At 38.9% G+C, this 12,069-nt stretch overlaps 2 protein-coding genes across 4 annotated transcripts; one reads left to right on the top strand and one right to left on the bottom strand.

Moving 5' to 3' along the window:
* Positions 1-493: 493 nt before the first annotated feature.
* On the top strand, positions 494-6,259 carry LOC119905238 (cell division control protein 42 homolog). 3 transcript variants are annotated; one of them, XM_038722032.1, is made up of 6 exons: positions 494-638; positions 1,149-1,289; positions 1,396-1,468; positions 1,575-1,684; positions 3,793-3,990; positions 4,168-4,719. In XM_038722032.1, the coding sequence occupies exons 2-6, from the start codon at positions 1,185-1,187 to the stop codon at positions 4,255-4,257; spliced, it is 576 nt and encodes a 191-aa protein (XP_038577960.1). In that variant the 5' UTR covers positions 494-638; positions 1,149-1,184; the 3' UTR covers positions 4,258-4,719. The 3 variants fall into 3 exon arrangements, with proteins under 3 accessions (XP_038577960.1, XP_038577959.1, XP_038577958.1); XM_038722031.1 differs by lacking the exon at positions 4,168-4,719 and adding an exon at positions 4,828-6,259 and having other exon boundaries at positions 502-653; XM_038722030.1 differs by having other exon boundaries at positions 502-653.
* A 117-nt stretch (positions 6,260-6,376) lies between these two features.
* LOC119905235 (F-box only protein 6-like) lies at positions 6,377-11,895 on the bottom strand. Its single transcript, XM_038722026.1, has 6 exons — positions 11,211-11,895; positions 8,470-8,719; positions 8,231-8,345; positions 8,049-8,144; positions 7,437-7,572; positions 6,377-7,357 (listed from the first exon to the last, which is right to left on the bottom strand). The coding sequence occupies exons 1-6, from the start codon at positions 11,307-11,309 to the stop codon at positions 7,208-7,210; spliced, it is 846 nt and encodes a 281-aa protein (XP_038577954.1). The 5' UTR covers positions 11,310-11,895; the 3' UTR covers positions 6,377-7,207.
* Positions 11,896-12,069: the final 174 nt, after the last annotated feature.

The following is a 12,069-nucleotide window of genomic DNA, read 5'->3' as shown; positions in this document are numbered from 1 at the left end:
AGTAATATTGTATTCATTTCAGATCTATGCCTTTTCTACATGTTTTCATATGTTTGATACCCAAATCAATTTCTTTTAGTCTATCTATTTCCGTCAGATCTATCATTGATCTATTCTTGTTAAGATAAAGAATGGCCTTCTACCTGTTATACTGTGGAGGAGGTATAGAAGATCTCAGACTCAGGTGAGGATGCAAGGTGTGCGGGATTTAGCAGGTTACGTCACCACTTCTGCTGCATGAACCACCTCGCATGAAGTCGTGTCAAGACAGAACCATTACCAGAGAAAACTAGCTTTCAAAGTAAAAGCACAAGTGGAAAACAAGTGAAGACTCCTATGAATAACTTATAGAGCAATGACATATAGTGAAAAAACAATACCTCAGATTAACAACTGTAGATTTAATCTTGACATATTTATATCTCCTTTGGGACATATCTTGTATTATACGTCGCGTAAGATTTTGCAACACATACTAAATGTTGTACTTGGTGGTGATATCCGGTATTAGTTTGCCTTGCTTGACAGTCGTAGTGGAAGTCGGGACTTGGACGCTCAGCTTCTCCCTGACTGGACCAAGTTGCTGTTTGCTGGTGCCAACGCCCGGCGAAAAAGATAGCTAACGTTAAATAGCGGAGGTACAGTGGGTATTGGTAGGTAACTCAAATGATTTCTGACATCCCACTGTGCAGTTAGATTACATATAAAAGTTCGCCATATCGGTTATATGCTTCGTCTTTTTAGCTTGAACTCAGATACAGCGACCAAGCTAGCGGTAGTTCACAAGCTGACGTTAGCCGGCCGGTTGCTAATCTTGCTAACATTGTCATTGTTGCTAGCACTGCGTTAGCTTAGCTCGCTAACCGATACTCAAACAAATTTCTGTTGCCGTTATTACCGTTACGCGTTTGTTTAAGTTACTTAGATAGCGCCACATTGTGTGATTGATCCATTGCATTACACATACTAAAGTTAGCCAGGCAATTGAGTAACGTCATTAGCTAACGTTAGCATGTTCGACAGTTTTGGTAATGGGGTGCGACATTTACCGCTAGATAACACTTAGAATAAAATTATTATTATGGGGCCAATGTTAATACAAGTCTAAAATATTAAATGGCCTAATGAGCTTCTTCCTCTCCCGGCAGCCAGCGTTATTGCCAGTAGAATCAAAAAGTACAGAGATGCAGACTATCAAATGTGTGGTCGTGGGTGATGGAGCAGTGGGAAAAACCTGCCTATTGATTTCGTACACCACCAACAAATTCCCCTCTGAATATGTACCAACAGTAAGTACTTGTGTGTTTCACAGTCAGATGCGTACCGTATTTTGGTTAAGAAAGTAAAAAATACTGTTAAATGGACTATAACATGCCATTCTTTCTTTTATCACAGGTTTTTGACAACTATGCAGTAACTGTAATGATTGGGGGTGAACCCTACACCCTTGGCTTATTTGATACAGCAGGTAAGATTATGTTTTACTCTTTCAATTTAATCGCACCCCTTATTGAAGAAAAGCAGTTATTAGTCTGCCACATGGTAAGTTAATTTGTGGCATGGTCTCTCTGTAGGTCAGGAGGATTATGACCGGTTACGACCACTAAGTTACCCACAGACAGATGTCTTCTTAGTCTGTTTCTCAGTTGTTTCACCTTCCTCATTTGAGAATGTTAAAGAAAAGGTGAGTACAGTGTTTATCTAAAAGCAGGTGAGTTGCCCACCTTCAAATCTAATAGCTCTTCATCTTCTTTCAAATATCTCAACGCAAACTGCATTCATGACATACTCCAAATAATTGTCCTCTACTCTGTATGATGTGCGATTGCTGATATGCAATCTTTCATAATATATTTCCTGAGGCATTTCAGAAATATCCAGCTCTTTTGTTAATGGCGCTCTAATCATAAAAAAATCACTCATAAGTTGTGTTCATGGTGGTTAGAAACTGTTTTAATATATTTTTTTTGTGACCAAATTACATTGCCTATGAAAAAGTAAGTGAATAAATAACAATAAAATAATACTTAATTTACATGAACATACATACAAGTGCTGACATGTACACTTACATGTATTTGTGTATATATATATACAACGAATAATGTGTGTGCAGGGGTGTAAATTAACTTTTTGGCTCACCTGCCAATGGGACTGGTAGAAGGAAAAAATCCACCGGTCAAACATTTTTTACAGGCTAAAACAATAAATTGTCTTTTGTGTCTCACACACATTTGTTTCAGTCCTTTTTTTTATTTGAGATAATAAGGTATTATGTCAAATACAAACTTAAAGAAGAGGCCAGAGTGAAATTGAAGCAAAATTATATTATTGCTATTAAATGTACTGTTGTAATAAATGCTTATTAATCATTCAACCTAAATCTCTCTAAAGTGCTCACTCTTAATCATGCTTTATCATTCAACTTCATTCAACTCATTAGAATGGTCACCTTCTACAATTACCCTCTTTGCATTGTCCAGGAAGTCAGGCCTCCTGGTTCTGAGTCCTGGTGCCGCAGCATCACAACTTTATGGGTCCTCCTTGATCTCTGGAGAGGACAGCAGGACCATAAAACTCCTTTTCATTAGCATTATTTCGTTCTGTTGGTTTGGTTACTACACCTGGTAAATGTCACCACATTACAGTGGTAGCTAGCTAAATGCTAAAAACACCATGCACAATTTTCATAGCTCCTAACGCAAGCCGCTTTCACACTGCATTATTTTCCTCGAGTATTTCGCCAATATGCCGGCTCACTGTGCAGTATGAAAGGTATGGAGCCCGGAAAGGGGGCCCCGATTTGATTCGCCTCTGAGCCAGGAATGTCAGCAGTAGTTATTAGTCCAACTAGTAAATTATTGTGCAAGACAAATGCTCTACGTGGTGGTTGGTCTCATTTGTTTATGCAACTAACTAACTTATCATAATAAAAACCACGGATACAGAACAATAAGTTAAACATTTCAAAACTTTGCTGTAGCACGTCAACATTTTTTAATGTCCTGCCTACTCCAGGCTTCGATTGGTTGTTTAACGAAAAAGTGACTGACTCTGCATGAAAGGCAGAACCCGAGGTTTTTCTTGCTCTGTCTTTGCTGACAGAGATTAGCAGGTAGGCGAGACAACCGTCAGCTTGTGAGAAGTGCTTGTTCACAAGAAAAAGTCCCACTATGCCAATGAGCAATATAAAATATACTCCAAAGAGCAATATAAAAGCACAAATGGCTTTTATATTGTGAGAAATCGCAGGAAGTCATGTCTCCCTTTAGCACTAGCTTTGTAGCAGAGTGTTCAGGCGCGGTCAAACCAACACATTTATAAATCCAGCCCAGCTTTATGTGTAAAATACAGCGGCTGTGGATGGTGGGAGAGGTAACTGCTGGAAGTCAAAGTCGTCGTATTTAAGTTTTATGTTCTGCTTGCTCAACAGTTGTTTGATAAATGGCTATTAAACCACATTCGGAGAATATTTGAAATGCAGTTTTTTCTTATCATTTTGGCGCTGTTGATTTTCCTTTGGTGCTGGCTCAAACATCTTTGGGGGGTGCCCAAAAATTCCTCTACGCAGGAAAAACCCTGCACAAAGTCCTCCTTCCTTCGTTTCTCAATCCAAAAACCTGTAACCCACCCTTCTTACTGTCACCTTCCTGCCATGTCTTTCCCCTGAATCTGCAACAATCTGAACTTTTTAGAACAATTATTTTGTCATCAAAATTGACAACATAGCATGTTGATACATACTATCATATTTACTTTTGTCTCCCCCCCCCCCCCCCCCGCCCCCCCCAGTGGGTTCCTGAAATAACTCACCACTGTCCCAAGACCCCGTTCCTGTTGGTAGGAACTCAGATCGACCTGCGTGATGACCCCTCCACAGTGGAGAAGCTAGCCAAGAACAAACAGAAGCCAATCACCCCTGAGACAGCGGAAAAGCTTGCCCGTGACCTGAAGGCAGTCAAATATGTTGAGTGCTCAGCCCTAACACAGGTAAGATCTCTCATTAAACTACACTTAAAGCTGCTGTAGCAAGCATGTGTTTAAATGTCAGTTTCCAAACAAGGGTGGAAATACTTTGCCTTGTCTTTCGCTAACAGCATTTGGCTAAAATCTCAATCTAACTGTGTGTCATGCCTGTCTTTCTCCCTTGTTTTCCTCTTTCTGTAGCGGGGACTGAAGAACGTATTTGATGAGGCTATCTTAGCCGCTTTAGAGCCCCCTGAAACTCAAAGAAAGAGAAAATGCTGTTTGTTCTGATGTCTTCTTGCATCTTGCTTTGCCTCTCGATCGCCTGCTGCTTACTCATTGTAAAGAGATGTCTGTCACCAATAACCGAAACACTCTTTTAAACTTTGTGCCCATTAACTTTTTTCCTTCTGTTCATGTGTGCTGTCTTTTCAACTTGGCCTAATCACAATTATCCATGCTGCCTGATATGACAAGAGTGCCAATTCAGACAAGAGCCAGTTTTTCTTTCTGTTGTCAGCACCTTGTGTGCAAGTCTGTGTAACTGTACATGACTGAGTTTGTTTTGGTTAAATTGAGCTCTTCAGACACTACAAGTTTAACACTACAAAGCATTATCTGTCTTAGGCAGTAATAACATGTTTTCTACTGCAGCATCACCATTTTCCATGGGCTTTTGTCTTCACTCAGACAACTTGATCATGAGGGAAAGTCTTGTATAATGTTGTTTGAATAAAGTAAAAAAAAAAGATCGCCCTGCTCCATTTCTACTCAGCCTTCTTTTGCAATTAGTTCCCTGAAGATTTTAATTTGTATTTAAAACACAGCCCTGTTTTGAATATTAATATTTTATTTCCACAGAAAGGATTAAAGAATGTGTTTGATGAGGCAATACTGGCTGCCCTGGAGCCTCCTGAACCTAAGAAAAGACGTAAATGTGTTCTGCTCTAAGTTTCGTCACAGCCTTCTCCACGCAATTTTCCAAATCTAGATTAACAGTACTGAAGAGGTTTGCTACACAAGCACATTCCAACATGAGTTGAGGTTTCATAAAATATTTGCCTTCTGACTGACTTGACTGAAATACATATTCAATGATTGAGTAAGATTTGATGCTGTTTGTGATGACTTGATGGCATTGAAATTCATCAGTCTTACATGATGTGAGGACTGAATACTTGAAGTGTATCAACAAACCATAGGCTACATTATTAAATAACATTTCATTTTGCAGAAGTGATATTCCAAAAGAACTGACTATGAAATGGTATTTAATAGAACTACTGTTGTACAGACTGCTCTGTAAAACACAAAGGCTGATAATGATGGGTTAAGTGAGGTGTTCAGTATGTCCAACATCTGTCTTAAGTATTTCCCTTAGTGCATCATTTATACTGGATGTCCAACTCTGGTGCACAAGATTGCATTGATTTGACATGGCATCATTCTTTCATCATCAGTGGAGTCATAGAACTAAAGTGTTTTTGTTTTCCAAACATTTTTTTTTAAAGAAAAATACATTTCTCAAATGGTTAACAGAAGTCTCATTATTATTATTATTTACATAATTTCATGTTTAATGTCAACATAGCCTCCGGGTGGATCTTAGAAGTATTTGACGTAATGACATTTCTAGGCTATGCTTTATCGTAGTTCTAGTTTGCCAAAACAAAACTTGATTGACACTTGTCATCAACAGAAGCTGACAAGTGGGAATGGTAGGGAAACAATGTCAACACTCTGTTTGAAGTTATTTTCCCCCACAATTTCCCAGTTGTTTACGTTCTGTGAGAAGTGAGTTAACAAGAAGGTGTTGGATGTCCTGGATACTTATCAAAACTTACAATAGATGAACTTTGTACCTGGGTATAACCCCAGGCTAATGAATGATTTTGTAAACTGAACATACTTGCTGTTACACTGCAGCATCATTAAGTCAGACTTACACATTGTGAGAGTTCTTACAAAATGCTATAAATTGTTTGAAACCCTGTGAAGATTTGAGTGACTGAACTAGTACTATTTGCATTTGTCTTTTCCTATACCTGTGCCTGGATGGTGGGCTTGAATTTGATTTGTAAATATAGTGGGAATAACATAAGTTATTGACTTAATAGAATGTGTTCATTACTCATTCTGAGATTTTAGAAAAGCTGAGATGACACTGATGTCAAATTTACCAGAAAAATGTTGAATGAGTTTCTTGGACTTCTAATCAATTTGACATCAAGGCTGTTCTGTATCTTGCATCACAATAAACCAGTATTATGAATAAACCTAACTTCAAATATTACATGTTGTCTGACTTAATGGGTACATAAATAAAGTTTATAAACTTGTATGCATTTTACACAAACAACTTAAGGGCTAGTAAGTAGAAAAAGAATTAAGGATTATGCAACAACAAAAATTCTTCATCACAATTCTTCAGCATCACAGCTTACACACATTACAGAGCGGTGCAAAAAATATTTCCATTCATTTGTCAAATAGCAGCAGCAGTGTTAAACTGGCATTTATAGACAATCCCTTGTCATCTGAGAGATCAATCATGTAGCATTAATTCTGGCCTTATCGTGGATCAGCACATCCACTGACGGCTTGATTTAGCTTAATGTATTATCACCAATCAATGAATATGGCTGAGAAACAAACATCAGAGAAAACTTTAATTCTGCCTCAAGTGTACATTTTTATTAAAATTATAGAATGTTGAACTGATTTCCTGCTTTGTGAACCTGAAAGTGACTGTGATGTGATTTGGCGCTTTGGTACTCAAACAATTAACCTTACTGCAAAGATACATGTATGTTGCTCTTTGGGAAAAGTGGGCCCATGAACCTAATTTTCAAAATTTTCACCTATATTCTAGGTAATTAAGAAAGTAAAACACATGTTATATTAATATTTCTATTTTCTGATATTTCAAATGGTATCTTAACTTAATTTAAAAAAACATTTCCACATGTGTTATGGAAAATATGTTACTAGTATTATTTTAGCTTATGAGTGTGCTATGCTACTGTAAATCTACATGTATGTCTTCTCAAGGGGCAGCATAGGGGGTGTTCTGAAAGCCTTTCATAACAAAAGTGATACAATATTTATATCCTTTTACCCTAAGAAATGCCCCTTTAACATGTTAAATGACTGCAGATTATATAAGGCAAGTAATATGTGGTACAATTAAGCAAATTCAGGCAAAGGCAGGAAGCAGGCATTAGATGAATCCATCTGATGATTAAGGTGACATCATTGCTGGACATATCTCAACACAGCTGTCAGTAACTCGAATGCCGTACCATCCTGCCCAGAACTGTGTGTCCTTGCCTCCATGGGTAAAACGGATGTATCTCACCCCTGGTCCGTAGTCCTGGAATACATGGGTCATCTGAAAAATGCATATCAGTAAATCTGGAGTTCTCCTTGGGCTGTGTACCTCCAACGAATGCATCATGCTTTTTACATACCTCATTCCATTTCTGATCGTTCCACTGCTGAAAGCAAATAGTCTCAGGGGCAAATGTCTCGATGGGTTGCTTCTTTCGATCCAGCAACTCTACACAGATCTCATATTCACTGCCACAATCCCACCGTGGGGCATACCTAATATAACACAGAAGCACAAGCATGTGCACACAGATCGGGTCAGCAGTAAGGTTAAACCACGGACCACTTTTTTCAGCATTATTCATTGTGGCGGTCAAATTACAGCTGTGGCAGAAACAAATTCCAATATTCATTATTGTGCCTTATACAGTTCCAAAATGGTTCCAAAAAGAATTATCAAAATGACATATAAACATTTAACCAGTTCCACATTTAATATTGCCTATGCCTAAATAAAGTCTCTAAAACTAAATGAGCACATAGTGCAGTGGTAGGCAAATAGCGGCCTGTGGGCCAACTCTGACTCTCCAACAAAAATAGATGGACCCATGATGAAAGCTCTATATTTACTAACATGTTTTTTAACACAGCAAAATAACTGACTGTAAAATCTGAGTTATGTTTGTGACTGATTCAGTTTGCCAATTTAGGGATTACTTGCTGTGAGAGTATTTTGTGTGTATTCTTCTCACCAATCAGATATTTTGATGTCTGGCTGGAACTGATCCATAAATGATGGGTTGTAACCTTCCATGTCCAAATCAATCAGCTGCGACTTCTTGCACATTCTGTCGGAATCAGAAAGGATTTAGCTACTACATAATAGAAATGTACCACTATCATTGCAGTGTATATTCTGGACCTGAATACTCACGTAAAAGAGGTCACAAAGTTTTTCTGAACTGCCTCATTTGGATGTGGCACCATAACTTCCTCTACTTTCCAACAGTGGCCACCATTCTCCAATATCTTCCAATTCTTCATTTCATCTATAAAAACAATGATGAGGAATGTGAGAGAAATTACTTTTTAGAACTAATTTGGTATTCAGCAGGAAAATAATGGCCTTAACACCACCAAATGTTGAGTAAAAGGAGTTATGCAGCTTCTTACGTTCTCCTCTTGGATTCTTGAGAAGATTTCTCCTCTTCTGGCACAAAAAGTAAAACAACCTCCAGTCACTGGGTATTTTGGAAGCATCGCGAAGGCGATATCCTTCTCTTCTACATCTCTCTTTCCACAGAGACTCACTGTCAGCCACTTCTTTCCATTGAAGGCACACTAACCGACAAATACAAACCACCTGATGAGGAGGAAGATTCAGAAAGATCTCCTCCAGGATCTCCAGAGGAAAAGGGAAGAACTGAAAAGAGAAAACAGGACACAGATAAGCTCAAACTCTGGTTAATCTGTTTAGTTTCCAAGCACTGATTTGGACCACTGTCCCCCAATGCTCACACAATCCCAGCATATAAACTAAGACATCAGCATGTTGGCTCAGTATTACACTCACTGTTAAAACCGTTTTTAAAAAAGTGTTAAAAATACCTAGTTTCTAAGCTGATATTGTTGCTTGGTTGTGTATATTTTGTTTATTTTGTGGGCCTTTCTGATTTGCCTATTTTTTGACTCTTCTATCCATCGTCTCTCCTGCCTGTGACTCCGATATCAATCTCAGCGAGCCATCTTGAAGGACATCTCAATTCCTAAAATGCACCTCGAGGAGCCTCATCAGTCGAGATATAAGCGAGAAGTCTTGATAGCAGCCGTGACGTTTAAGAGAGGCGTGACACGCAGCAGGGAAATACAACCCATGGCAGGAGCAGGACTCTACAGTTTACTTTTTGTATTCATAAATTGTATTTGTTATTTAAGATGATAAAATGCGTGATCAAACTCTGCCTTTCAATGTTTATGTAGCGCCTCGAAAGGCGCTGTTCTAACCGCATTCCTTAATGAAATTTCACTTTGATATTGGGCCTATTGATGTTTATTGTTGAAGTAAGGGAGACCGGGTATGGTTGAAACATTTTTTGTTTCAGTAACTATAACTCACTGAAATTTTTAGCTAGAGTTCTCAAATATTTAAACAAAGTACCCACATTTGTTCACTACAAATGGCACCAATTCAATCCTCTACAAGAATATCACAGACCTCGTGAGTTGATGTCAAATGCAATTTGTTCCCTTGTTACACTGGGGTAGGTTGTAACAATAATACAAAAGAAGCAAAAATAGATGCCACACTATATGATATGCTTCAAAAACAGGTATTTATATAAAAGAACAATGTTTCTCTCTTGCTGTAACAGACTTTATCGGATGACTCACGTGCATGTACAGTATGTGTATGTAAATTTATCTACAGAATTAACTTACTTAAGTATACTTAATAAATACTGCTAAAATGTAATTAATTAAAGAACATCTCTGTACATCCTTAGGTCTAACTAAAAAGAGGTGTGTGTGTGTCAATGTGTGTATATTCTTATTCAGAGTCACAGTCAGTGCTTGAAGAGGGCCGGTGTTCACCAGTACGTATACCAGCACTTCAGTATTTTACTCATTGGCGTACCAGGACTGCCCATACACTTTTCTACCCTCTCCACCGGCGGAGACCGAGTATGGAAAAGGTCCAGTGACGGTACACACACCAACATGTGAATTGGGAGTACTGGTCACAGTGCTGACAAATTAATGCTGGTAACCCTGGGTGCAGGTTTGGTGGACCCAGACTGCAAAGGGCAATCTGGAAAATATTAAAATCAAGAAAGTACCTAGTTTTATGTATCATGGATGGTTGTAACACATTTTAAGGAAGTGTTACAACCCACCCCACCCCTGTCAGCCAATGTTTAGCTAGCTGTGTTTCCATAGTGGTTTGAAATTAGAAAGTAAACAATGCATCACATGTTGCCTGAGAAACTATATTTCAATCTAATATAAGTCAAACAATTCTATCTGCAATAGTATAGATACTAAACAAAAAATCGTCTTGGTCAAAAACTTTACTTTCTTACCTCAAAATCATTTTTTTCTCTATTCTGAATGCACCTCCTTCCAGACTTGATAACCACCAGGCCTGATCCAGGAGGAAGTAGGTAAATACTGAAATGATCACCTAACTCCTATCTTTTCTCTATTTGGTGGAATTGGTGTTGTTACAACTCTCCTCATGTTATAACCATACCCGGTCTCCCCTAGATGTGTGGATGGAAAGGCAGGGTCATACAAATGAACACTATGAATAGCGGCTGGGTGAAATAGGGTGAAGCCTCTTCACCCCTTAAGAGAGACGCTGTGCACATTTGAGCCACAGCAGCATACCATCATTGATTGTTTAAATCTCCAACAGGCTGACAGTAAGATTCATGCAAGGAGTCGAGGAAGCGAGGAGGCACAAACGGAGAAATAAGAAATGCCTTTGTATAAAACAAAGGGTTTTCCCCTTCTAAAATGAAAGTGGGTCCTTCAGGCTGAACATGCGGCTGCTCTACAAAATAAAACTGTGTAGCCTAACAGAAACCAAAAGAGACCAGCCATCATCAACTCATGAAGCCAAATATTTAATAAAGTTTAGAACCACAGCCGGAAAATTCAAAAAAGTCCAGGATACCAGATTTTACAGGCTGTGACTTTTCAATTTGGTGGATCACACTTCAAAATAGTTCCCCCTACCTGCATGTCAGAATAATTTAGACTGCATGATCTGAAGTGTTAAAATGAAATTTGCAACAAGAGACAGCTGGTTGTAATCCACATAAAATTTCTACTGGCTCCAGTTATGTGAAGCTCAGTAAGCATTGCAATTAGCCTACTTTGTGTTGGGACGTCACGTAACTTAAAGCACTTACATCTTCCTGTGACAGCGACGTTGACGACACACTGTGTCTTGAGGCAGATTCAGAATCAGAGCTGTGAGTTGCACCCATAGCTTTAGCTTTCCTCTTCATGCCTGGGACAGACCCGGACTAGCGATGTTTTTTACAAGCAGGACAGCCAAATATCGCTATAGTCTCCTCTCGACGTCTAGATAATGTAACACTGGCGTGCTTTTATAAAGCAACAATGTCTATATGGCCACAGTTCTCCGATCTCACACAATACGGAAGTGACATTTAAGGAAAAGACACTTGATATGTAAACTGAGGTAAAAGTAGCTACGTTACCTTTAACTCTAAATTTAACAAATGACCACCGATTGCTCTAAAATGCCAGTCACTTTCTGTACATCGGTGTAAACAGTCGTACTTCTCACAAGACGTTCCTATCAGTCAGTTGAGCGAGGTTGCGCTCGTTATTCACCTCAGGACTCGAGCTGGACGGAAAAGGCGTAGGCGGAGTTAGCCGCTGAATACAAACCGTTAAAAAACCTACCGAACCCGGTAGCTTGCCATGTACCCGACCGTAGTACTCGACAGCGGCGATTCACGCACTCCACCATATTAATAACCGGGAAGCTAAAGAACGTCGATTTTACCCCGCCCGGGCAGATATCTGTACAGGCCGGGTGACATTAACAACGAACCCTCCTAGATGCTTCCTTAAAGAAAACTTCCGGTATGTGTCATGAGCAAATAAGAATTTCGTTAAGCCAGTCGGACCTCTATGAAAGCTGTACATCAACTAAAGACAAAAAATATATGGATTCTTTTAATAGTATAGATAAGAAATACTTTAGGCTTAGACCTACTGTTTCACATGCATGGATTT

The sequence above is a fragment of the Micropterus salmoides genome, unplaced genomic scaffold, assembly GCF_014851395.1.
Source record: "Micropterus salmoides isolate LMB-PRFRI ecotype aquatic unplaced genomic scaffold, ASM1485139v1 Ms_hic_scaffold_16, whole genome shotgun sequence".
NCBI classification, from domain to species: domain Eukaryota; kingdom Metazoa; phylum Chordata; class Actinopteri; order Centrarchiformes; family Centrarchidae; genus Micropterus; species Micropterus salmoides.
The sequence above is the reverse complement of the archived record's forward strand: the minus strand, read 5'-3'. Positions and strand labels throughout refer to the sequence as shown.